The sequence below is a fragment of the Cariama cristata genome, unplaced genomic scaffold (assembly GCF_000690535.1).
Source record: "Cariama cristata isolate BGI_N322 unplaced genomic scaffold, ASM69053v1 scaffold7078, whole genome shotgun sequence".
NCBI classification, from domain to species: Eukaryota; Metazoa; Chordata; class Aves; order Cariamiformes; family Cariamidae; genus Cariama; species Cariama cristata.
The window spans coordinates 1-25,912 of NW_009630555.1; the positions used below are offsets into that span (position 1 = coordinate 1).

The window sequence follows — 25,912 nt, forward strand, 5'->3', positions numbered from 1 at the left end:
GGTCCCTTCTAACCCAAACCGTTCTATGAATTTAGACATTCCCAATTGTGTGTGTGCATGCACATAGTAAGAACTGGGACTAAGTAGTACAAAAACATTCACTCAAATGCACATTGGAAGTACTTGACACTTCCAAAAAGGCATGTATGAGCATTTGTGTACATGGTAGATGACCTAAAATCATAGATTCTCAAGATGTTATATGCAGTTAAACACATAACAAAGGTCCCAACTCAGACTTTGAGTTCTATTTAAACACAACTGAAGTGCATTGCACAGATTCATCATAAGTAACAAGAACCATAATTAACCCCCCCCTTGGCTTGAGTAGCTGGTATTGTCATGTATCCCAGTAGCTCTACATGAGAGAAATCTTCACTATCAATGCATGATGGACATAGTTTTATCTACTTTGTTGTCATGTTATCATGCATCCAGTTTGTTTTTTATCCACTGACAGCTTCCAATCTGTATGTCCAGGCTTCAATTCTAACACCAGATTTTTAGAAAAGAAACTCTGTAGCTCCCATAAATTTCCCATAATCTTTAATGAGGCTTTACCAGAACATCAGGTTACTCATTAGGAGCCTGATTTAAAAAGTGTTGTTCCAAGTATTTTAAACAATCACTACCTGGTATTTTTAACCACTACCATATCTTCTGTTCACTCTGCACCATTATTGTAGTCCAATAACTCTTGCAGCATATGCAGGACCAGCTCCACACCTCTGCACCTGTATGCTAAAACATTCTTGAAGACCTGCCTTTCCTCCATCACATGCCCCTCATCCTAACATGCTTTACAAAGTGGACTTGTCAAAATAGACAGCACTTTTAAAAATGAAAGTTCATCAGCTTAACTAAGAGCACTTCAGCAAATTCTTATTCATTGACATGATTTTTTTAATCGTATGTCCTAACAGTTAATCTGTATTCAGCTAAGTAGTCAAAATGAGTATTTCAGTGACTACTTTTAACATGGAAAGGGGATTAAGCGCAACTGAAGCACGTGTAAAAGAAAACAACACTAAAAACTCCCATTTCCTATGGTATTTAAAACCTCTTTCATTCTTTTATTCTAATACCTAAGGCCTTAAAGCACTGATGTCATTGGGTAAAGAATTCTCCAAAGTGATTAAGAATTTGGTATGGCTAAATCTGTTTTTCGCTGGCACAGCAGCCATTTTTATGAGCAGACATTTTTAAGACATAGGATTATCACCTTTTTTTCCAAACAGAAGTAAAAGCTTCCAATAGGTAGACTATTCGAGGCCAACTAGAGCAGCTCTCATTCAAAAGACAAGCCTACAGGTTCCTTACACATTATAGGCTTGATGCGGTGCTATAGTTTCTCAAGGTCTATTCCGCGTGCTCCAAGTCAGTTGTCAGTTAACTAGTCCAAAGTACTAACCAGAATCATCAAGATGCTGTTCCTGAGCTACAAACAGTCTGAAATACCCTAGCACATCCACCCCCAAACTATGAAGAGTTAAAATTGCCACTTCCGACATACCAACCTGACGAACAGGCACCAGTTAGCTCAACAAAAGGAAAGGCAACCCTGCAAATTGAAAAGTTAAAACTAGTTTTCTGAACTCCTAAAGACAGGGATCAGTAGGCTAGTGGTACTTGCTGTAGAGCTAGCAGGAGTACACAAACACACACACACATAAAGAAGTGGACATACCCTCAACTGGTCAAGCAAATATTATACCTGCTCATAACAATATAAACCCACCTGCCATGATGTCATCCAGCGTGTCATTGAGCGTCTGAGCAGGGCTGGCTACCATTAACCCTTGCTGTGTTTCTGTCAGTATTCCTTGCCCCAGCCCTGCTAGTTGTGCTTGGCCCAATACTGGCTGTCCAACTATAACACCTTGCAGTTCTGTAAGATTTGCGATGGACCCTGGAGGTAAGGAACCTGCTGCCAGAGGCAAAGCTTGTGGCATCGCCAGAGGCTGAATTGGTGCAAAACCCGTCTGCGCAGCAGCTTGCTGAGGATCATCTTTAAGCAAGATGGGGTCCACTTGCTGTAATCGTGCATAGTCTCCCTCTGAGAGTTGCTCTCCTACCCCAACAGGAGTCAGTAGTCCCAGATGCTGGCAAGACTGTTGCTGCTGCTGCTGCTGGAGCTGAATTCTTTGCGCTTTTACCTCTAGATATTGCTTTTTTAGCTGCTGCTGAGTTTTCAGCTGTAACTCTCGCTCCACTTTCTGCAGTTCCTCCAAAATCTTTTGTTTCTTCTGAATTTGTTCCTCTCTCGTTTTGTTCAGCTCCTCAATCTTCTCTTTGGTGAGCTGGTCAGCGTGTGCCAATTCCAGGGACTGCAGCTGAGCGTTCTTCTCTATGGCTTCTTTTATCCTCTGCTCCAGCTCTGTCAACTTGCCCTGAGCCTCTTCTACAATGCTCTCTGGAGACTGATTGGTGATGTAACCCTGTACATCCTGGTTGTTTGCTGGCAAATGACTGCTGGACTTTTGTTTAGAAGCAGCTGTGTGAAAAAGAAACCCCCTCAGAACCAATGGAAGTGCATACGAATGGCATCCTCATTATAGAGCTACTGTTGGGATGCTAAATGGCCGGTTATGCACCAAGACACAGCACCCACAGAAGGTCAGCGTGTACTGTAAGGCCCTCAAAGAAAACCGTATCTTTTGCTATCAATTTTAATACAGCAGTCAGATTGCAATTTAACAGTACAGATTACTGCACATACATTCCAAATAACCCTGCGCCATGTTGACATATTTACTCCAACAATTGTTATACTTTTGCCAAATGAAGCGATTGTCTCAAGAGCCGCTGTTATCAAGTGGTGCTACAAGATAAATGGAAACAAAAAGAAAGGATATGCTGTCTCTTTACTTGATGCTTTGTGTCTGGTATTGTGTTAAGACATAAACGTATGGTTACAGCCCTGAAAGCACAGCAAAAATGATGCAAAAAAACATCTCAAGGGACTGCTGACTTGTTCTAGGCCACCAGTTTTTTAAGTAACTCAGTACATTTTAGGAAGCACTATACTTTCTAGGACTACAGAATCCTTTCACTACAGGTATCCAGCTTTGCTCAGTTGACAAACAGCGCTAGAACCCAGGATAGTCATTTATATTTAACATAGTCTAACAGGGTATGTTTAGCCACTACGTTTTATCCATAGCAGACATGATTTTGCCTGTGTCAAAACTCAGCTCTCTGCCCAGGCAAGGCAAGTATTTCAGCCTTCCTGTAAGAACGAGCGATGGACTAATCCAATAGATCTTTTATGAAGAAGTCCACAGTAACACAGCTGACATGGTCTGCCATACCAGTTGGAGAAGGAACAATTGGTTAATTTTGAAGGGCGAAAGGCAAATCAAAACTCAGGATCTGAGTCAGCGGATGTGCCCAGTTTCTTCCAGTCATCCTCGCTGTATTTCCAGAACAATACAAGTGTACACACAGTATTAATTTTTATGACATGCACGCCTGTATTTGCACTATTGCTGATCCTTGATAAAAATTGTTTTGGAAGAGAATTCTTAAGTACAGAAAGTGTTAAGTGTCAAAATGGCGATATCAAAATAGATGCAAATTTAGTCCTAGGAGGACCTGAGCCACATCAGACTAGATGTTTTATAGCACAAGAAATTCCGCCTTCCATCAAATTAGTCAAACCCACTCCAAGACTACTATCCTAAGTGAACACAGAACTACAATATGGAGGTTAACATTATTTTTACAACTTCCATCATCAAATTTATATAGGCTTCTGGGTGACATTTTGCATTAGTCCAGTATGTCAGACTAATATATTTTTAACATATTTACTTAGGCAGATTTCTTGACGCTTTATTATTACAGGGTTAGATGACTGATACTTCGTATTTGGCGGATAAGCAAATCCTTAACAAAAAAAAAGTTGCCGTTTCCTTGACTGAATCCATAAACACTCTTCATAGGATCTGCTCTGCTAGAAGTGCAACCCTCTATTTTCTACCTAGGAAGGATATTTAGAAAATAAGCTCCAGAACTAAGACTGACCTTTATTTCTGATGGGAAGGGTTGTGGCGACATTAGCAGGGGGTTTGTCAGGCTCCTGGGGTGGGACGACCATGGGCAGCGCCTGCACTGGTACACGAGGAGCCTAAAATGTCGGATACTAACAGATTACTTTTCTCATACTCTAACCTAGTTATAATTCAATAGAAGGTAAATGAAACCTGTTAGAAAAGCAGACTTTAAAGGTGACTAATAACATTTAATACGTTTTTAATACGCTGAGTTCAATAGTTAACAATTTGAGATCATCTGACTTGTATATACTTTGTATTTTTAACCTAAAAAATTACTTGTCAAACAATACTCAGCATGGTACAGTGCTATACTATAGTAAAGCAAATACAAGCCACAGTGGGCTACAAACGTAATTCTGAAGAGCCTCATTAAAGCAAACCTTTTTTGCTTGCTCGAGTTCTTTTTTCCCTCATTTTTTTAATAATATTTATAGAGCAATAAAAAGAACAATGTAAGCACTACACAGTGATGCTCAAAGTCTTCATCGTTTTCACGACAGCTCAAAGTAATTGTCAGCGTGTTCACCTACAGTTCAGCAGTTCATGAAGTTACATGACTGACTCTTTTCTCATCTTTAAACCCTTGAGTAAGCTGCAAGAAGAAATGCAAAGAAGCCCCACAAATCCACAGATAACCAGCCCTTAAATCTTACCCTATTTAAATCATGGGATGGTGGGGTCAGCTGAGTAGCATCAGGTGGAGGAGCAGAAAGCAAGTTGTTTGGGTAATCTAGAAGGTAACAAACCACGCTGGTATGACCACCTTTTGCTGCCTCTATTAACATAGTTGATCCATCCTAAGGAGGGAAAGATCACAGTATTAGAAAACAGCATCAAGACATGACAACACTGAAGCATTTTGGAAGACACAACACAGTATCTATTAGGACTGCTTTAACAAATATTCATTCAATCTGCAGTAAGTCCACATCTAGACTTAAGGAGTCTATGAAGTATTGCCAAAAAAAACTAGTACTTTAAAAAAACTTCCTTCCTCTTCCACAATTATGACCTTACAACTGGAATGCAACCTTTACAGTCATGGTAATCAATAGATCTGCACTCCTCCTAACTCCAAATTCTATAAATATTTTCATGAGCATAATGTCAGCTTGTGGAAATAACCAGCTCTTGCATCTTACTTCTATTTAAATCATGACTTGTTGGGTCAGTTGCAGGGAATACGAGAGAAGAAAATTCTCTTGGGTATCGTTAGTTTTAAGATTAATGAAAGACTACCTCAGAGGAAAATAAAAGTGGTCGAGTGACAAACCTTCAGTCTGTGAGTAGGATCAGCACCATGAGCTAGCAGTAACTCCACAACTGCCAAATGACCTCCAGCACAGGCCAGTGACAATACTGTATGATCGTTGTTAGCTGTGGTCCTGTTCACATTTGCTCCTTCAAAAACAGAGAGGGAAAGATGATTTAAAGAGACTTCAACTGGTTCTCCTCTACCAAAATCGAGAGGAAGTTTTTTCTTAAACATGAAAATGTAGTTCCCCATGCCTGCAGTCTTACAACTGATAAATTAAATTGAACAGTCAATTATTACTATCATCAGAAGACCATTTAACATGTCACATGTCACAAAGAAAAGCAACCCTACCTGGACTAGCACTTCAAACTCACTGTTCAAGTGGCTATGTTGTAATTATAGAAAGTCACATAGCAGGTGAACCTCTTGCTTTTAAATCTGCCAGCAATTTTGCCAGGGCTATGCCTTGTTTAAAAAAACACACCAAACCAACAACAAAAAACCCCCCACAAAACAAAACGCAAAAAACTCCAAAACCTCCCCAAAAAACCAAAAAGCAAATGCTAAGATTCAGCGCATGGATCCATGCACCTTAGCACCAGCAAGCAGACGATTAATTGCAGCTCTGTTTCTTTCCTCTACAATCTACACAGGGAAAATTACATCACACCAGAAGCTTTAGGTCAGTCCTGCTCCATACAAGGAAGGTACAAGAAACATCCTTCAGTATCAGCTCAAGAGAGAAAACAGCAATTCTGAGCTCTGTATCAACAGTGATGTAAGGCTGGAGCAGGATAGTTCTGACAACATCAAGCAAGTTACAGTCAAAACTTTGAAACAAACAGGCACTTGAAGTTAAACTTCTGAAAAGACAGTGCTCCAGAGCTGCACCAGGAGCATGGAGACACCCAGTAACCACTACCACTATTGCTGCTTTTACTAGGAATGAGAGACTGGAACATAACTATTTTTAGAAGTAGTTGCAGTTCCCACTAATCTCACTAGAAGCCAGAGGTGATCATTACGTATCTAGTTTGAGAATCAAATGACCTACTTGAGTTATAATATTTGAAACCAATCCAAGGAAGTTACATTAGTACTGACATGTTCTTAACTTCGAGTATTTCTACCAGGAAAACCAAAATCTTTTCACACTCTTACCTTTGCTAATCAAGAACTGAACAGTGCAAACATGACCTGCCCTTGCAGCTTTCATGAGAGGAGTTCTTCCACCTTCTGATTCATGCTCCTAGGGCAGATAAAGAAAGGCTTAAAATTCAAAAGTAGCACATGTGAAAGGATGCAATTCGGCCTTTTGGTTTTTTTGAACGGAAAGACACCAGTCACAGAAGATCCCTTTTAGTGTTTCACAAATGACAGACAAAAATTTTTGTAACATGTGAACTGAGTGTATCTTGCAGACAGATGAAACTATCTACCTACCTTTGTACACACAGGTCTGAGACTCCTGCCAAGAAGGACTCAAGCACGTGGTGGGGATTTCAGTTAAACAAAATGTGTTCTGTCACGCTTAACTTCACTTTTTGATAACATACTGGTGTACAAGCCTACTGAAATGTAAAAACCAATTTACCTCCTTCACCTTAATTCCATTATGGTACACCAAATAGATCACATCTGAACAGAACTATCAACTGTTTGCTGCATAAGGAATAGAACAAATTTACAGGTACAAGTACTAACCTATAATCAGCTCAACAATTAAAAGCTGAATGCCATTTAGGACTGCAAATGGCAGAACCACCAAATCCCCTATTTTTCTGTACAAGCAACCCTGAATGGCTTGGAAATGCTTTAGACATCAATCGCCAAAGTACTGTAACTGACCTAAGCACTTTTAGGTAATTAAACAGCCTAAAATCCGTTAGAAAAAGCATCACCAAGTCTCACTTAGTTAAAAGAAAAAGGTTTGAAGATACTTTGAATACAACTATAACAACTAAACTTGGCAAGTTTTCAGCAATAAACACGGGACCAAGAAAAAAAAAATAAATTGACGTTTATAATTTTATTTCCCAATATAAATTTGTTTAGGAAGGTAATGACTTACCAGATCTGCACCTGCCTGAAGTAAGACATCTGCTACATCAGTATGGCCATTTTCACAGGCATATGTCAGTGCTGTGTCACCTGTTGCTGTTGTTGCATGCACATTAGCCCCTGAAGCAATAGTAACGAGCATGTAAGCTTTATGAAGTTCATTACAGAAAATAAGCAAGTCTCTTCATAATCCTTACCAGATCAGATAGCAAGTTTTTAACTTCCCCCTTCCAATCCAACACCTATGAAATTGACAACTTAACCATGCTCCAGAGGAATAAAAAAAGAACCCCAGCAACTAGAAGTTCAGTTCCAAGCGAGTTTACATCAACTTAATCTTCAAAAGCTCAATTAGGGTCCAACTAGTAAATTACCTAAGGTTCCACAAACCTTTGCAGTCAATTTCAAGCTGCTAATGAAAATGTAATGAATATGGAAACAGTATTTTTCTCTTAACATTATAAAATTACTCCATACCTGCAGCTAACAAATATTTAACCAGCTCCAAATGACCCTCTTGAGCAGCCTCCATCAAAGGTGTGGAACAACCAAGTTCTATGTCAGCTCCTGCTTTAATAAGAAAATCGGCAACCTCCAAAAAACCTCCACAGCAAGCCAGAGTTAATGCTGTTTCTTGTGTCTCCTCTGTTTGAGCATTGATGTTTGCCCCTTAAAATAAAACAACACACCAGTTATTGAAACCAGTAACAACAGACAAAGCCATTTCCGGATGCACAAGGCATCTTCTTATTATGTATCTCATGTCTACCGCTGCAGAAATTTTCTTCTAAAATCATAGTGTATCAAATGAAAAGATTTCAACTTTATTTTAACTACTTTGGAAACCCCTCTGAGGACCTCAAAACACTTCTCTACAGCTTTTCAGCAATAGCACCAGCTCAAGATCGGCCAAGGCCACCGTGCAGAGTGCAAGTTACCCACATTAATCACTCACTATTTGATGTTTATCTGAAAAATGCAAACCTGTTCTGAAAAACAATTCATAATGACCACTTAAAAAGGAAATGGGTAGAGCAAAGGACATTTTGCTAAAAATAAAAAACCACCAACTGCTCAAAAAGGAGGGGGGGAGGAGTTCCAAAGTTGCTGAAGAAGTAAACAAAAATTACAGTAACTTAGCTTCCCCAGTTCCCCCCCACCCCCATGGAGATGCCTACTGAATTACAGTCCACGGAAAACACTGCAATAGTTACCTTGACCAAGTAATAGTGCCACCATCTCTTCATGGCCTTCTCTAGCTGCTTCCATTAGTGGTGTGTATCCTTCATCATTTACCTCTTCCAAGTTAGCTCCACGTTCAATTAACAAAGCTGCCAGTTCAACATGCCCGCCACAGGCTGCCAAAGTCAATGGAGACTCGAAAGAGTCAGCAGGCATATTCACCTGAGCTCCGCTGTCAAGAAGTAATCTTGCCACTTCCACATGGCCATCCTAGGAAATCAAAAAAACAAGATCAAAAGACCACCAAAATAGAAAAATTTATGCTCTCTTCCAAAGCTTTAAGCAGTCACCGCCTCAAATTCCCTCAGAAGACATAGAAAGCCACAGGTGAGTAAGGAAGTCCAAAAATCTAACAAAACTTGCCTCATAGTTTTCCTAAACATTCTTCCTAAGTATCTGGATAAAGGCTAAGGTTCTACTATTAAATAGGCACCTGAAGAAACTTCAAGTTTGTTTTACTGAATACGTTCAAATTAAAACTAAAATGTTGTGAAACACATATCAAATTTTCCTGCCGACAGTGCAAGTAACAAGCTAGTCAACTTCTTCCTATCAGACTCAAGTTCAAGTGTTTGGGATCAGCCTAGTGGGGGACAGGGGACAACAACATAAACAAAACCCGAACAGTTGATAGGGAGCCTGATACTATTTTAGAAGCTTGCCTCCTCCACAAGAACAATACCAAAAATCCTCTAACACCCAGTACTCCTCTTTAACAAAGACTGTAGACACAGAACCATATGTGCCAAATTATTTAAGGAAGACAAATTCTAAGAATTAAGTTGCCACTCAAATGTATTTCTTCTTGCATTCTGCCAACAAATTTACTACTAACACAAGCAGCCTAATAAATAAAGAAGTATTAAGAGACTTTCAATCAAAAAAAAAAATCTTCTCTTGGATGCAAGATGCTCTTCTTCCTAAAGACTACAAAACCTTTACATTGCAATGAGTCACTCGATGCCAACGCTCCCCACTTTGTCAATGAGAGAGAATTTTGTATTAAATTCAGTATGTAGTTGCATTATTTGTTAAACATAGTGTATTTTAATTATAAAAACAACGCACATCAGGAACACACTTCATCCTCACATCCATGCAGACTTTTAGTGTCTCGAAGTATTTACATTCCCAGCTTTTGGGAAGGGAGGTGGAAAAGAGGACAGGATTTAAGTTTAACAATTTTGCTTCCTTCCTTTCTTAAAAAGAAGTCGTGCACGATGACATTGCCTGCCTCTGAGCACGTGATCTTTGTAATGTTTTTAGTATGCCATAAATTCAGGAACTATTTGATGTGGCTTTTCAGCTACAGGCTTACACTGGAGGCCAGGCAGTGACATATCCAACTGCCATTCAATTCTGCTTTTATTTAGACAGAAACAGAGACTGGCTTGGTCACGGTGGTCCAACAACAGCACCAACTCTTCAAGCTGGTTTTTTCCATGAGGAAACTGCCATCATTCAAACTTGGAGTAACCATAATGGGAAAAGGTCTGACACACAAAACGCAGAAGGGCTGCATAGAAAAAACAGCAGCTAACCAGGCACACAAGGCTATCCCAAGGTTGTCATTGAACACGGTAAGTACACCTTCATCTCAGATTAACTAGTAAGATGCAGCAAATTGCAGCCATTGCCATCCTTGCCAAGCTAGAAACCACAACGCCAAAAAGCTCTTTTCCAGACAAAACTGCATCTGACATTTTTACGCTTCATTTTCTTAAGTGTTTTATACCTTCTTCTCATATCCAGGGAGCAAAACGTGACTTCCTCTCAGAAAAATATCTAGGACATTAACTAGGACATACTCACCTTTTACACAAAATGACAATACTATTTTAGGGAAAAACTCCAAGACTCCATAAAGAATCTTTCCTCAGGGAAATGCAGAGATGGCGCCTGAACCATCAGGCTCTGGCAAGACAGCTCACTAATCATCCCCGATTCACAACAGGTACGGCAAACAGCACATAAAGGTATGCTTCAAAGCTTCTTACATGGGTCCAGCAGCCTTGAGAATAACTGCTGGTGTTTAACCACACACGGAAATTTTATCCATGCTTTAACAAACCTTGCAATGGGGTGGTGCTGTTCAGCTCTTCTGCAAGAGCCAGGAAAAGCCTCAGAACTGCTAGCAGATCGCAAAAAGTCATCTGAGCAATCCGCACAAGCACACCGGCTGTATTTTAAAGATCAACCACTCCGGGCAATCCGTACTCAGCCCTCACTGTGGAAGATTACACTACTTCAGTAAGAGGAAGCGGAAACTAGACAAACCTGCTTTTTGCTCCCACAAGGCAGGTCACATTGCTCAACAACTCATTTGCATTAAACCAATGTTAACTACTGTCTATAAAAGCAGTTCTCGGTCAGAAGTCTTGAGAAATATAATCGTTTCTGTTAATGATTCCCCCATCTGAAGCCATTAGCTTCCTTGAATAGACATAACTGGCCGATTTTAGAACCATTACAGTTATTTCAGGGAAAGGAAGACTAAATAAGGATTTGCAGCACTGCTCTATGGCCACAGATTCACAACGTGACACTACACAAGCCTAATGACGTGAAAAATCCAACCCATGAGAAATCTATTTAGAGAGGAATGTAAAAAGGAAAGCTAAGACGAGTTTTTAGTTTCACATTTAAGTTCCATATTCAGATGAAGGATTTGGCAGAAGGCATAAACTACTGACCTACTGAAGTATGCTGTAGCTACGCATCCTTAACAGTAGAGGAAACTTCTGCAGTAAGCATTGCATGACAGCCTACTGCAATTCAGGGTCACAAAGAAAACTGAGGAGGCCTAAAAACAGAGCCTAATTCTGCTCCATTTTGTTTCATTTTCATTTCTCCAGCAGGAAGAGTTTCAAAACATTCTCAAGTTCTAGAAACACAAACTGACACCTGCTGGACTTTCCATCCTGCTAGCTTACCCTGCCAACCCTTGGTATTGTGGAGGGTTAATAACCTCATGGCAGCGTATTCACTTCTCAGAGGAGGTATCAAAGTCTAAACAATTCCAGGAGGAGAAATAAAGGGAATAAATGGGCACATTTACTACATCAAAAAGAAATCTCCAAAGAAAAAGGCCAAAGCAACTGAATCCTATTACCTCAGGTAATATGTAGGAAATAGATTTCAAATAGGATATGTGCCTTAAAGAAGATGCAGATACATGACTTACATAGCTACACAAAAACTACCTAAAGACATCGATTTATCAAGATTTCTTCACCACAAAAGCCTAGAAGAATCTTAAGTCCAGCATCAATTATACCATTCCAGCATTAAAATCTACCCACACATTACCATTTCAAGGGAAAGCTTCACATGTATTTGTGTTCTGCAGCAAAAAACTACTATCCAAACATCAGAGTTGTTCTCAGAACCTTACTAAATTTTATACAAAAGTAATTTATTCTACACTGTCATTTTACTATTGCCTCACATAGGCAAAGCAGCAACACGAAAGTACTCTTATTAGTAAGAAGTTAATGATATCCCCTCCCATTTCCTATTTGCTTCCCAAACAGCTTCTGATCCTGTTTTCAAGGAGCACGTGGCTATGTCAACCATACCAAAACAAGCTGCACATGCATACCTAAACATAACTACCTACGCTGAAAGAGAACTTAGCTTACAAACTCCTTAAACATGACATAGGTACGTTAAATGCCTCCAATAACCAGGTTATGACTATATTCACTGCTTAGGGTTAGCATATTAGAATGGTCAAAAGCATTTCAACAACCACTGAGAATCTTCCACTTTAAGTTACTTAATTTGGAGATTCCTGTATAAAGGATTTTCCCATTGTAAACTGAAAGTTGCTCACACAGAAGCCCACAAAACTACAAAAAGCAAAAAAAAATTCTGTTGAAACAAATTACTATTATTTACTTTTGGCTACCTCTTGAAGTCATTAATTTCTCTGAACTGAGGTCACAAAAACATTTCACAAACCAGACCTCCATGATTATCAGAAGGACAAAAAGCAGAGAGCAAGTGACATGTAACAGCACAAGGAGAGATGTTGCCTACAGAAGCTGCTTTGGGACAATGAGCACAGCCTTACTCACTGACTTCTGCCACTTCAGAAAAAACAAAACAAATCAAGTGCAGCTGGACATACAGAAACCTACTTATTCAAAGGATGGGTTAATAGAGCTTTCCCACTAACACTCATGTGATACAAGTTTTAGCAGATGTCTCTTAAGACTTCAACTACTTCGTCAGCCACAAGAAGCACGAGCTCAATTTTGCTGCTTTAGGAAGCACTATTTTTCAACCAGGTATTTCCCCCTGCCCCCTAACCTCTTCTGCAAAAGGTTCATCAAGTACACAGGAGAACCGAAACATCACATAGTTAGGTTCTGTACCAAAAGGAGACCAAAAGGAATCACTTTGTTCATCTTCAGGAAGTGGAGAGAGAGAGTACACATGCCTCACTGCTCAAGTCATCAATCTCTTACCATGCAAGCCTCCATGAGAGCAGTATGCATTTCATCTGTCTTGTGTTCCTGGTCTGCACCAGCTTCCAGCAAAAATCTCACCATTTCTAGATGGCCTGTATGGAGAAAATATTTAACAAATAAAAACATGTTCATATCTATGCATTCAATGCACACAGAAGCTTAACAGCATAGCTACTATAAATACAATCCAATTCACTTGGTTTCTAAAATCAAGTCTACACTACACACTTTCCTTGAGGTGATACTAGAGCTGAGTAGGTTTCTAAAATCAAGTCTGCACTACACACATTCTCTGAGGTGATACTAGAGCTAAGTAATGCACATTCCAGAAGCTTTACCAGGGTGATTTATTTTGTGTAAAAATATTTTGATTTTTTTTCATCTATAGAATGTTGGGGGTTTTCTGGAGGTTGGGGTTTCCCCTCTACTTGCTTGACATGAAGGATTTAGGGTTACTGTTTTCCTAAGTGGCATTGTAACCAGTCCCTGAGCTCACACCAACTGTCAGACCATAAAACATAAGTAGCAGAGGGGCCTTCACACTTCCAAGCATACTCTCAGGAATTCAACCATCTATAGAAATCCTCCAAAGATAAGGACACCTAACAGCTTTCTGAAAGTATTTTCTCTCAACCATTGCATTAATTCGTGGCTATAGTTCACCAAGTCCTCTATGTGTGCCAAGTCCAGTCAACTTCGCTGCACAGTCATGACCAACACAATATGCAAGCATATAAAACCCAGGCAAAGAAAAAACCCCTGCCATTTCATAACTCAATACGACCATGGGTAAACCTGAAAACTAGAGCTACACCTAGCAACACCATGAATAGCACAGGTACTGTCCAGCATGAGGCTACATTGCCTTTTCACCCTTCCCTCTTTATTTGGGAGAAGTTAGCAACCTTCTTGGCCCCAAGTATCACGTCATTCTACCACAGGAAGCAAGCAACATGAGAAAATTAAGAGCTTATTTTTATGCCCTAAACATGAAATTTGGAGCAACACAGAAACGCACAGCAGATAAGCAAATCATATATGCATAAGATGAAAGACATAAAAGCCTGAATATCTTCACTTCTGTCCCACAATTCACAGTGAACAACTGACTAACCACAGACTTCTAATTTTTCATCTCTGCTTTCCAACCTTACTTCAGGATTCAGAGCCCAAGCACTTTTTCTCACGGAGGGAATGTGTTGGGGTCCCACTCCGTCTTTCAAACAGAGCTTTTGCTCTGACAGCCACCACAAGAAAATTACCATGGCCGATGAGGGCGTTCAGCAACAGTGAAACAAAAATTTATCAAAGCAGATAAAAGAAACATAAATGAAAGACTAAGACCATCTTCTACTGAGGTGCCACAGAAGTACCTCTGCTACTGACATCAATTACTCTATGATGCCAAGAGCCACTCTAATAAAACATGTCCTAAGTGACTATAACAGCAACTGCTCAGCTGTGTGAACACATTCGGTCTCTTCATTAAACATCTTCATCCCTTGCTTGGGTGATATAAGATAGCTGCCTAACAGTCTAAGGGAGGCCAGAAAGGCCTGTTGTCTAAGCACTGACACCTAAAAGGCAAGGTCCTACATTTTGTGTGTTTTCCAAGTGCTAATTTCTGTATCTAAGCAGACGTATGTTGTATAATATAGCTACAATACAGAAAGCTTACCATACTTACTCTATGGTAAGGCGTATTAGTTCCTCACCTCCACACTCATTTAACAGAGAATCTTTTAAAGCATTTTAACAACTCAGACAAACTTACTACTTACAAACTACTTACACTCTCCACACTGATCATCATTCTACATATGGCACGTACATGCCGTATGGTACCATAGCCAGGCTAAAAGCATCAGAAATTGTCTATTCATAGCCTTTAAATTGATTTTGTCCTGGATAGCAAGGTTGAATAAATACAGGTTTGAAAAGACTTTTCACACCTCTCAAACTTCTCCACACTTGTTCTGCCTTTGTAACAAGTGTGGTATTTGGTACTATACCTTTGTAGCAAGCCAGCGTAAGTGCGCTCTCCTTGAATTCGTTGGAATGCGTATTTATGCCTGCTCCATTTTCTAACAGCACTCTGGCCACTTCTACATGGCCAGCACTTCCCGCTTCCATCAGAGGAGTGTGACCGTTCTCATTGTGGTCCTCGATACTAGCACCCGATTCCAGCAGGACTTTCACAACATCTACATAGCCTCCAGCACAGGCATACGTAAGGGCTGTATTGCCTAAAGCCAGAAGAGAAAAAGGTTTGAAAACAGAAGTTGATAGCATTTCTACACTGGGAAGTTCAACCTACTCTCCATTTCATCTCTTTTACCTGGCTATCTTACAGAACAGGGCTTTTTTCAGGCTACAGACCAAGAACTATGGGGAGGGGAAAATAAGTAACTGCACTCAGTAGCTCAGTGCTGACAGACTGAAGATTTTCATGTGCCTGGTGACTGTACTGATGCACTTCTCTTCCCATTTCTATCCCAGCTTCTGTCACAAAACCCATCCCTTTTCCTGTTAATCAGCAGGGACATACTATGCTGTAAAAAGGAAAGCTCAAAACAAGGAGCAGAATAAACTGCTGCTTCTAAATCAAGTCTTACGCATCTCTAAAGGGCTAGTTCAAAAACGCCCATAATTGTAACAAGGAGATGAAAGCAACCTCCATGGAAAAACTACGAAAATGTATCTGAACAGAACAGTCCAAGAATCTGCCTTTATGAAATACACCTTGAAAAAAGTTAAAGGTCAAAGCAGTACTGCCACTCAGAACTACTTCACTAAAAACAAACCAACCAACCCACCCCAGTAAGGTGTCTTCTGGTACCCTGACTTTCCTCATCGTTCAGGGTCAGTGCTCCATTTGCCAATGACTGTTGATTACACACAATCTCTCCACTTCAAGGCTGCACAAACTAAGAAAATTCCCCAATTTGGCCACTTCAACACAAATGCCTACTAAAATGCCATGGGAAGGGGAGGACTTCCTCTTATAGTTACTATTTTCCCTTGGTTTCCTAGACCTGACAAAATAATTTTCCATGTACACAAAAACTTCCCAAACTGCGCTTAAAATACTATGTGACGACAAATCCTACGTACACAAATACCTTTCAGTTACTGATCGACCTTATCCACCTTTGTATGTTCGCAACCAACTGATATTTTATAGCTTCATTTTTTTAAAAAAAAAAAAAAAAAGCAGAAGCTAAAGAATAAAAAACAAAAGGAAGCATTCTGCATTGCTTGGCTGAGAACCATTCCTCCCAAATTTCCACACAAAGTTTCTGCGTGCTGCAAATCTCAGCTCTTCAGTTCTTTTCAACAAGTTCTGACACACTTATTTACCTGTTGATGACTGTGCATTCACATCAGCACCATGAGCTAGCAGCAACTTGACAATTTTGACATGTCCGCCATTAGCAGCGGCCATTAAAGGTGTTATGTCCCCTTTAATACCACGGTCCTCTACATTAGCATGCATTGCCAGAAGAACCTGCAAACAGAAGGGTGGGAGATCAACAACACTGGCAAGCAACACACCAGCACCTCAGGATGGTCAAAACACTACACAAAGCCCCACCTTCTCCAACACAGTTTGGGGTTAGAAACACTTAAGAGAGTGAGCACAGCGAACACATTAGCAACATTCAGTTTCCATGTAAGTCTTCGTTTGTCAGTTAAATGACATTTTCCACTGCCTTAACACCGCCTTCCAGGTGCATAAGACTAGAATACATTAATTCAACACTTACTTTTGTACAACACACAAATACTAAAAACAGCTAGGAAACCAACCTGCGCAAGCTCATAATATCCTGCTGAGCAGGCTAAACAAAGGAGGCTTTCCCCTTCTTCTGTGTGCTCGTTCACACTTCGTCCTTCAATTAGCAACTTCCGCACAGCATTTACATCTCCTTCTGAACAAGCCTCTGCCAAGCTGCGGCTAATAAGATAGAAAGCATTTAAAAGTGAAAATGGACTATGCTTGAAATGCTTGCTCTATGCGCAGAGTAAAAATCCAACACGCCAAGACGATGCAGTCAACAAAAAACGAAACACAATCTAAAAAAGTGCTAACTGCTAATTAATATGTTTTCCATATAACTTTTCTGAAAATTGAGTCATGTGCATACTCAACCACTCCTGTTACTAATTTTTAACAGAAGTTTACAAGGGAAACATCTACAGGATGACCGTTAATGTTACCAAATTCCGCATTATGTACAACTGAAGCAGAAAATGTGTTGAGAGAAGCCACAACTGTGGACCTGCTTCAGTGTCTCAGCAGTATAGATGCAGCATGATGTTGTCTCCTAGAGAAGTACAAAACCTTTTTTGGTAATCATTTAAGAATCTCAGAAATAAGTGATAACTTTCCCTTTTGAAAGGCTAATCACATAGCACTGCAAACAAATCGCTGTTGGTTTATATTACTAATTACAACATAATACACAGGCCCAGTCTATTCCTGCTTTGTGGTTCCAGTTTGAAAACACAGGTTTTGTCCCACTCATTTTCTGAAGTAAGGTTCAAGGTCAAAGAGAATTGACTAAATCATGGTAAGTACACCGCCATGAGTATTCCTTTCCAAATCAGCAACTACTTAGAGTTGTATTCATACTATCTTTTACCCCAGGACCAGAGGACACGGAAATAGCCTGTCCAGCGTAACAAAACTTTAACTTTTGTTCAGCACTAACTGTTAAACTGAAGCAAATCACCTGGGTCACTCTTCTCCTATAACAAAACTAACCACCTCCCCTCTGTCCTGTGCTGAAAACCCCAGGATTTTGTAACGCAAACTACTGTTTCAGTTGTGACCCTAACTCAACGCAGCAGAAAAGTGTAAAATTCTCCTGGTTTGGTAAGTCCTAAGTCTGAGTGCTTGTCATTCTCCTGTCACTCCATGAGTTCTTCACTCTTATCATTCCAATCCTGTTTCAGCCAAAAAAGGGTCTACTGGAAGCATATTTTCAATCCTGCCAATTCTGTCTCCTATCTACATTGCATTCATTCTAAAACAGTTATTCCTTTGTGGGAATAAAAATTCAAATCTTGACATATTTCTCTATTCTGCTCCAAATAATTGGATTAATAATAATAAATCCAAGATTACTGCTGTCACCACACCCACTGCCCTTTCATCTCTCCTCCATTTAGGAAGTCCCACCAACACAGAACTAACTCAAAAAGGAACAGAAAAGGAAGGTAGTTGACAGAAAACTTTTGCAACCCATATAACTCAACACAAATATGAGCAATTCTTAAAATACACAAGATGTAAAAGTGGGTATTTGTGTAGCAAGGACTAACTGAAACCTGCATGTCTGTCCTAGTTTGGCTAAAACAGGACCGTTCCTCCTTTCCACAAAGTTTTTCCTTCAGTTAAGTTTCTTCTAAATAACTGCACTTTCTGAAGTCGACTACAGGTTTTTCAGACAGTATCTGCTTTCAGACTTGATAACACTTGATGTTTATAGTTGTTACTAAAGTAACAGTGGGATCGGTATGCAGAAAGGCCCGTGTTTATACTTATTCCTGTGGGAACCAAGGTCACTGTTCGCTCTCTTGTGTTCCACAAGTGAAAAGAGGTAAAAGGGTCAGCACCTGCGAGAAAGCATGGATGGGAGAGGTGACCAAAAGCTGACCAAGGAGGTATTCCATCCCATCCACACCATCCTCAGTGTAGAGCTACGGGATCACGGGGGTCAGCCCTTCTTTCATGGCCAGCATCTCTGTGGGACCCGGCTCATTCTCCTGCCTTCGAACCCGATCTGTGAACTCCCGAATCTGGTTCCCATCTGCTGCGGATCCGGGTCGAGACATCGGGGTGCCCGCCGTGCCACAGCAGTGGTGCGAGCCACCGCGGCCTGCAATTCCCTGGTCTTCACTGGGAAGTTCAATATCGGCCTTCTGTATTTTTATTCCTATTAGCAGCATTAATATTAGTATACTCTTTTTCATCATTTTATTAAAATAATTAACTTTCTAATCCATAACTCTCTCTCCCTTTTCCCCTTTCCTTCCCCTTCTGGGAAGGAAGGGGTTAACAGACAGCATCTGCCATCTGCTCTGCTTTAAGCGCAGGACCAGCTTTAAACAGTGATAATATCGTACCCAGGACTCCTATTTAATTTGTGCCACCAGACAAAATCTTAATATATGGATAATTATTTCTCAAGTATGACTATTCACTGCATCTCCCCCATTTATTTTTATTTCCTACATCCTCTATCCCGGTAACAACTTTGGCAACAGCCACTGTTCACAAGAAAAAGAGGTAGCTGTGGGCAGGCAGGGACACACACAGAATAGAAGCAGATATAACCCCAAACTACTCTGCTCTTCTTCATATGTCCTGATCAACACACCAAGGAATGTTTCTTTGGAATTACTCAGTATACAAGGAACAAATTGCCCAACTAGCACAGCAGCACTTCGTTGTTCCTACTAACACTCTGTTTCTGTTGTATTGAAGTTTAATGAGACAGCCTAGAAGGGTACCCTTCTTTCTCTTCCCCTCATAAACATCCCAGTGAGACAAAAACCCCACAAATAAAGCCAGAAAGTCCACGTCAAAGCTGCGGCTCTGGCCGAGGCTCTGTCCAAGGTCCTACCCAACGCAAGAAAGCCGCTGACCGCCATGAAGCGCCAGTCCTTCAAGACTGTTTTCCTTCCTCAATTAAAAAGGCATTCTGAAATTCTAAGACAACAGATTGATGTTTTTTTGGTCCCAGAGCTAGTTTCATACTATAACTGAAAACCATTTCAGGATTTGCTATTTTTTGGTACAGTTCTAAGGCCTGTACTATTTAAGAGCTTAGAAATCTTGTTTCTATAGTTGATCAAGTTAAATACTTGGAGTGCGATTTCTGAATTCTAAGCGGTACTAATTGTTTCACTCCCCACTGCAAGACCTGACAGTCCAGGAATATTTAAAAGGAGAACCGCAGGCGACAACTTGGCACCAATTGCACTTGAGTAAGAGTTTCGTAGTCCTGTAAGTGATACAACAAGAAAAACTGCTTCTCAAAGTAGCAAATGATTGGAAAAAAATAAAGGCAGCATAAAAGTTGGCTTACTTGTCCGTCTGCCCTGCATTTGCTGTGCTTTCTGCTCTCATTCGGGTAAGCGCAGCGGCAGCTTCATCCAACGCGCAACTGACCGAAGAAGTCAGCCTGCGAAGCACCTCAGGATCTGCAAATGCTTTACCATCAGCTGTAGACAGCTTACCTATTCCTTTCATTCCAATTTACAACAAATTGGTACGCATGCCAGAAAAGGAGAAAACAGAGAAGGTGAAATTGAGCCTATGAGATCTGTTGGCAGAAACATTCCAAGCATCACAAACTACACCTTCCAAAATGAAGGGATTAACTGTTTACAACACTAATTTAAAAGTTGCACTCAGATGTGATGTGTGTGAATTAAACCCTCCAATCCACAGAAGGCATTATTTCTCAACTATTGACAACTACTTGGTATAAGCAACTAGTAAAGCTTTTTATATAATAATTGTTACAAAACAAAGCCTCACTGAGCAATTTAGTTTTCGATAAGGCTGCAAGACAAGGTCAGGTGTCAATTTTTTACTCAGGCTTTTAGAAATCGAGCACTGGAGGAATTTGATTAGAAGAACAGCCTCCACATGAAATTCTGATTTTCCAAATTTTTAAATGCTTTAATGAACTTCTTTCTCTTCAATGACTTGCATAACCTTGCCAAGTTCACACTGCCTTACATTCTGCATTTGTATCATGCTCCTATGGATTAGACAAATGCAAGCCGTTCCAGTATGGTCTCATGTGTAAGGGCTTCAGGGTTAAACCTGTATGGGACACGAGTACTTACCTGCAGCTTCAAGTAACGCTTCTAATCTTGCCTGGGTTTCTGGATCTACTGTTCTCAGGTCAGCACCATCGGCAGTACTTGACAAAAGCAATTTAGAAGCTGTTTCCAACATTGGGTTTTCGAGATCATCCTGATCTAAGATAAAGGATTCCACCTGAAAAATAACAGATCTGGTTTAAGAATGATAGAACTGACCAAAACACACTTAACACACAAAACTGCACAGTTGCGGTTATTGCTTAAGCGTTTGCTTTTTAAGTATTCTGTTAGCCAAACTATCCTCAGTTGACTCAAAAGGGTGTTACTTCATCAATGGAAGCAATGAGATTTTCCAAAATCACGTACAAAGAATGTACCCTTTATCACCTTATCCGTTTACTCGGTGACTAGAAGCCACATGCTATACTAGGCAAGTTTAAGATTAACTTCACGTCTCCACACTGCACTCTACAGTTTTGAAGTCTAACTTAACACAGGGAAGGAAAAGTGAAAGAACAGGTATCACCCCAGAAGGCCTAAAAAGGTAGCAGCTGCCATGAGCTTCTATGCAAGCTGTTGGTTTGTTTCTTTTTTTTTCCTCCCCAAAGCAGGAAAGACACATGTAACAAAGACAGGATTATTCTATTTCACTCAGCCCAGTCATGGGATCATGTCCCATTGAACCACTGACTAGATTGTAAAGACCAATTTTAAACACCCTCTAAAAAGCCCAGCAGCCTCAAAAATCCACACCTTCAAAAATCAAAGAAATCAAAACATAAAAAACAATCCCAATCCAAAAATCAAAATCAATCTAAAAGCAAGTCTGCCAGACAAACAAACCACAAACCACATGTGCCAGCCACCCCTACAACATTATGAAAAGCTCTAATCACTTTTGGATAAAAGCAGCTACTGTATGTAGTTCAGCAGTAACCTATTTCCACATGGTACAGAGTTCACCAAGACAGAAATGCATTTTATTTTATTCTTAAGGTTCATATGTGTCTCCAAAGTTTAAAAGCAGTCTCATGAGCATCACAAGTTCAGATTCCTCCTGATAAATGCCCTAAGAATCACAGTGGGCAGATAAACCAGAAGAGCAACCAATTCATCCCAGAACTCCTGAAAGGTTTCCCTCCATCCTCCCATCTATTCTCTTGTCACAAGTGAAGAGCTCACACAACAGCTCTTCCTTCTGCAGTCTGCCTCCAGCTCAAAACTTATTAGGATGTAGTACTAGCATGTAGTTTGAACCTAAACACCTTGTTTGTCTAGGAAGGCAGGCTGAGAACTACGTTCAAAATGACGTCCATTTACCACTTCAACAATACCATTGAGAAACAAAATCTCCTGTCAGTCACCTTTTGATAACACACAAGTATACATCTCAAGGGCATTTTTGAGGCCTCCTTCAGCTCCTTTGAAGCCTCTTTGCCCTCCTTCTTCAAACCGGGGAACACAGCAAGCTGAAGGGGATGAGTTCCAACTTACGATGAAAGCGGCTGTGATGCCAACAACGGCCGACAACAGGACAGCCCTGCAGTATGGCATGCTGCTCCTGAGCACTGCTCTTTCCAACTGATGCTCACACATGCTGCAGCTTTCCAGTTTGGCAAACTCGCAAAGGCAACTCCTAGTTTCCTCCCCAGTTCTAAGGAACAGTCCACTCCTGCCTCAGCAGGCTCCTTTGTCGGTTGCTGCTAGCATCTACAACGCCGTTCTTAGGCCAGCTTCAGTTCATCTGAGGACTTGCCACTTATCTTCTTCCAGAGGACTAAGCCTGCTGCAGCAAGCAGCAGGAGAAAGGAACCACTCCGCTGCTCAGGAGCCAAGCGACAGATTTCACCACTGGAAAGGCAAACTACTGCGCAGTCGGAAGGATTCTTGGCTCACCCAACTCATACAGAATCCCCAACTAACTGAAAAAAATCTCATCTGAGTGTGATATTTAACAGCTGGCCACGGTTCTTCCTAGCACTATGAAATATTTGCTAAGAAAAAAGTCAAAATAGGAAATCGTCTCTCCCCCACTCACATCCTCTCCTCTCAAATTAGGTCTTTTATGTAGTTTAAGTTTCAAATGGAAAAATCTTTCTGTTTTCCTTCCAGCTGAGAATATGAGCGTGGTATGATTAAAAAACCAACTATAACAATTGGGAGAAAAAGCAATTCACCCACAAACAACACAGCACCAAGACAACCACAAGTTACCACGAGAAAACTTCTCTTGCAATACAGTTTTGAAAATGTTTATATTATGTGCTGTCATTTAAATCACTTCAGAATAACATCTCAAAAAATTAATTTACTAAATAACAAATTTAGATTAACTAATGATGTTAAATGTAGCTGGTTTTCCTTTTCTAAGGTAGAAGAGATACATCTTCAACCTGCGGCTTGTAGAACTTTTCATCAAGCCTCCAGTTATGCTCTTCCATACTCTCACAATTGCCTTTTAGCTTAAGAGTTTCATTAGATCTACAGTCTCGTCTTTTCAGCCGGTTCAACACGACACAGAACACCATACAGGGTGACAGAGACAAAAGACACAGCATCTAACAGTGGTGAATATAACTGTATGCTGGTAGAAGAGAAAATTCCATTTTCGTTTCTCAGAAAATACTGCCTTCTCTACAGAAGCTACAAACTGAATACAAAGCATTTCCATTTACCAGGCCAAGTAAACAGATATTTCCTTTAATGGTCTTCAGATGTATTTCATTTCCCCTAACTAAAAAAACGTGTAGAATAGTATACAAATGCTCCACCTTACATATCAGAATATTTCATCTGGGTTCTCAGTCAGTATTTCTCTGATCAAACAATACTCTGACATAATCCAATTGTTCAGACGGTCCCCAACAGAAGTCCTTTTACAAGATTTCTCCTCCTCTCTCATCCTGCAATAAAAACCCCATGTTCTGTACTTGCCCAAGTTTACTTTGCCCCTAATAACTTCTAGTTTATTCGATGCTTCTACAATCAAAAAATATGCTGGGAGAACAAAATTACCAGTTTCTGACTACTCTCAAACAGAACAGCCTACAGTTTTGATGCACTGAATACAACTGTAAGAAATATAAAAATGGCTTAGAAAAGCATGGTGTTAACAGGTATATAAATCCAAACCTCACGGATATTTCATGCTGCAAGTACCAAGCATATGTTCTGAACGCTATTTTTCTAGGAAAACAGTAATTCTCAATTTTCCAAGTATTGTAATACTAGACTAAACTTAAATGTTCAACATTATGTGCTTTTATCACCTCTTATTAGAAAGACAAGTTGTTCTCTACTTAGCAAAGCTTTGCAACAACATCAAATTGGGTTCTGCACACTCGCCCTCTCCCTCAGTGCCCTCTTTTGTCCTTCTCCCCATGCATGCTTCCAGGCGGCACGCCGCTGCCTGCACACCCTCCCACAGACCTGCACAGTTTGTCTTCTCCGTTTGCACAAGTACAGACTCAAAACCCCACGAGTTCTTTCCTCCTCCAACCTTGGGGTGATCCATTTGCTCCTTTTGTTTTCCCCATCAAGTAGGAAACAATATCAAGGGATTTCCTCTTCACCAGACCATAATCAAGAAGCATAACTTTTTACAAAAACTATTCTATGGGCGGTGCTGTATCTTTTCTTTCCTCAAGAACAGTACTTCTGCATTTTTAGTACTGTTTTGCCATCTGGTACACGGATATACACGTATCTCAACCAGGTAAAAGCTGATCTATGAGGACTCACGTCTATACACCCTGAAGACAGCCCTGCAAGAAGTCAGTGATTTTATGGTTTGACTATCAAATACCAGATAGTGAACATACATTTTAATAAGTGTCAGGTTAGAGCAGAGGAAAAAAAAACAAACCAACAACTGAGTTACTTTGCTGTAACTGGCATGGCTCTTGCCACTATGTGATGCTAGATCAACTAGAGACATAATTCAGTTCTTGACACTAACTCAAACTTCATCAATCTCTCACCTTCAAGCCATACGCATATAAAACTGCCATCAGCGTCGATCCCACTGTGGACACATTGATGTAAACATCCCCCCGTATCCCCATACGAGTGTCTTCTAAGTCCACACATATGCCTCCACACGGTCTCACACAGATGTAAAATAAAGTCAAACAATAAACTTCCTTCCATAGTTCCCCTCACAAAACCAAAAAATATCCATGCATTAAGGACTTGAAGAGAAGCAGTCAGTCACCTAGTGATTTCAATTTTACTGCTTCTAAGGCTAAACATAGGTTAGCATCTTCCTAATTTTATGTCAAGGCAGGGAGGGAGGGAAGTGGAAAGACACTTTCCACCTACAACCAACTGTCTCTTCACATCTTCTACACTTACAAGATAGAAATCCAGTACTCCACACCAAACAACTCCTCTAGAACCACATCAACTAAGGTACCAAGCTAGTCAAGTCTCTTTACTACCAAAATTGGTATACAATACCTAAATTAACATTACGAGCCTAAAACGACAGCAATTCTAATCCTACCCTCAGCAGAAGTACCTGCCACATATTGGCAATTTTGTATGAAGACTCTTCATATGCACCAAAACGTAAAAACCAGTGTTACGCACCTGACCACTACACGATTCAACTCTAATGATACCGCACATCTTCACTGGTACGAAGTTCTAATCTTGTTTGATGCTGCACAGTGAAAGAACCCAAAGCAAAGCTAAGCCTTTTTGTTATGCTAGTGACGTCCCTACCTTTAAAAAGTCACTTGGTTTAGTGTCTGAACTCCCTCTTTTCATGCATATCTAACACTTTAATATTTATACCTTACATCAATATAGTTGCCCACAAAGCATTACCAGAGAGCTTTATGATCAGCTAAACTTCATCAGTACTAGAGAACAATAAAAGCAACTATTTACAATTCCATTTGTGAACAATGGCAGAAAACAGTTTCCAGCACCCAGCACCTACCGAAGCCCTTGCTGCAGAACGACAAGAG

At 40.3% G+C, this 25,912-nt stretch overlaps 1 protein-coding gene across 1 annotated transcript; it reads right to left on the bottom strand.

Moving 5' to 3' along the window:
- Nucleotides 1–1,738: 1,738 nt before the first annotated feature.
- On the bottom strand, nucleotides 1,739–25,003 carry LOC104165828 (ankyrin repeat domain-containing protein 17; the record flags this gene model as incomplete). Its single annotated transcript, XM_009705581.1, has 15 exons — nucleotides 24,920–25,003; nucleotides 20,961–21,114; nucleotides 20,192–20,348; nucleotides 16,905–17,052; nucleotides 16,455–16,602; nucleotides 15,107–15,340; nucleotides 13,092–13,186; nucleotides 8,592–8,829; nucleotides 7,855–8,046; nucleotides 7,388–7,497; nucleotides 6,478–6,565; nucleotides 5,332–5,459; nucleotides 4,712–4,855; nucleotides 4,027–4,129; nucleotides 1,739–2,494 (listed from the first exon to the last, which is right to left on the bottom strand). Coding segments are annotated over exons 1-15 (2,779 nt in total), but the record flags the coding sequence as incomplete, so codon positions are not given.
- Nucleotides 25,004–25,912: the final 909 nt, after the last annotated feature.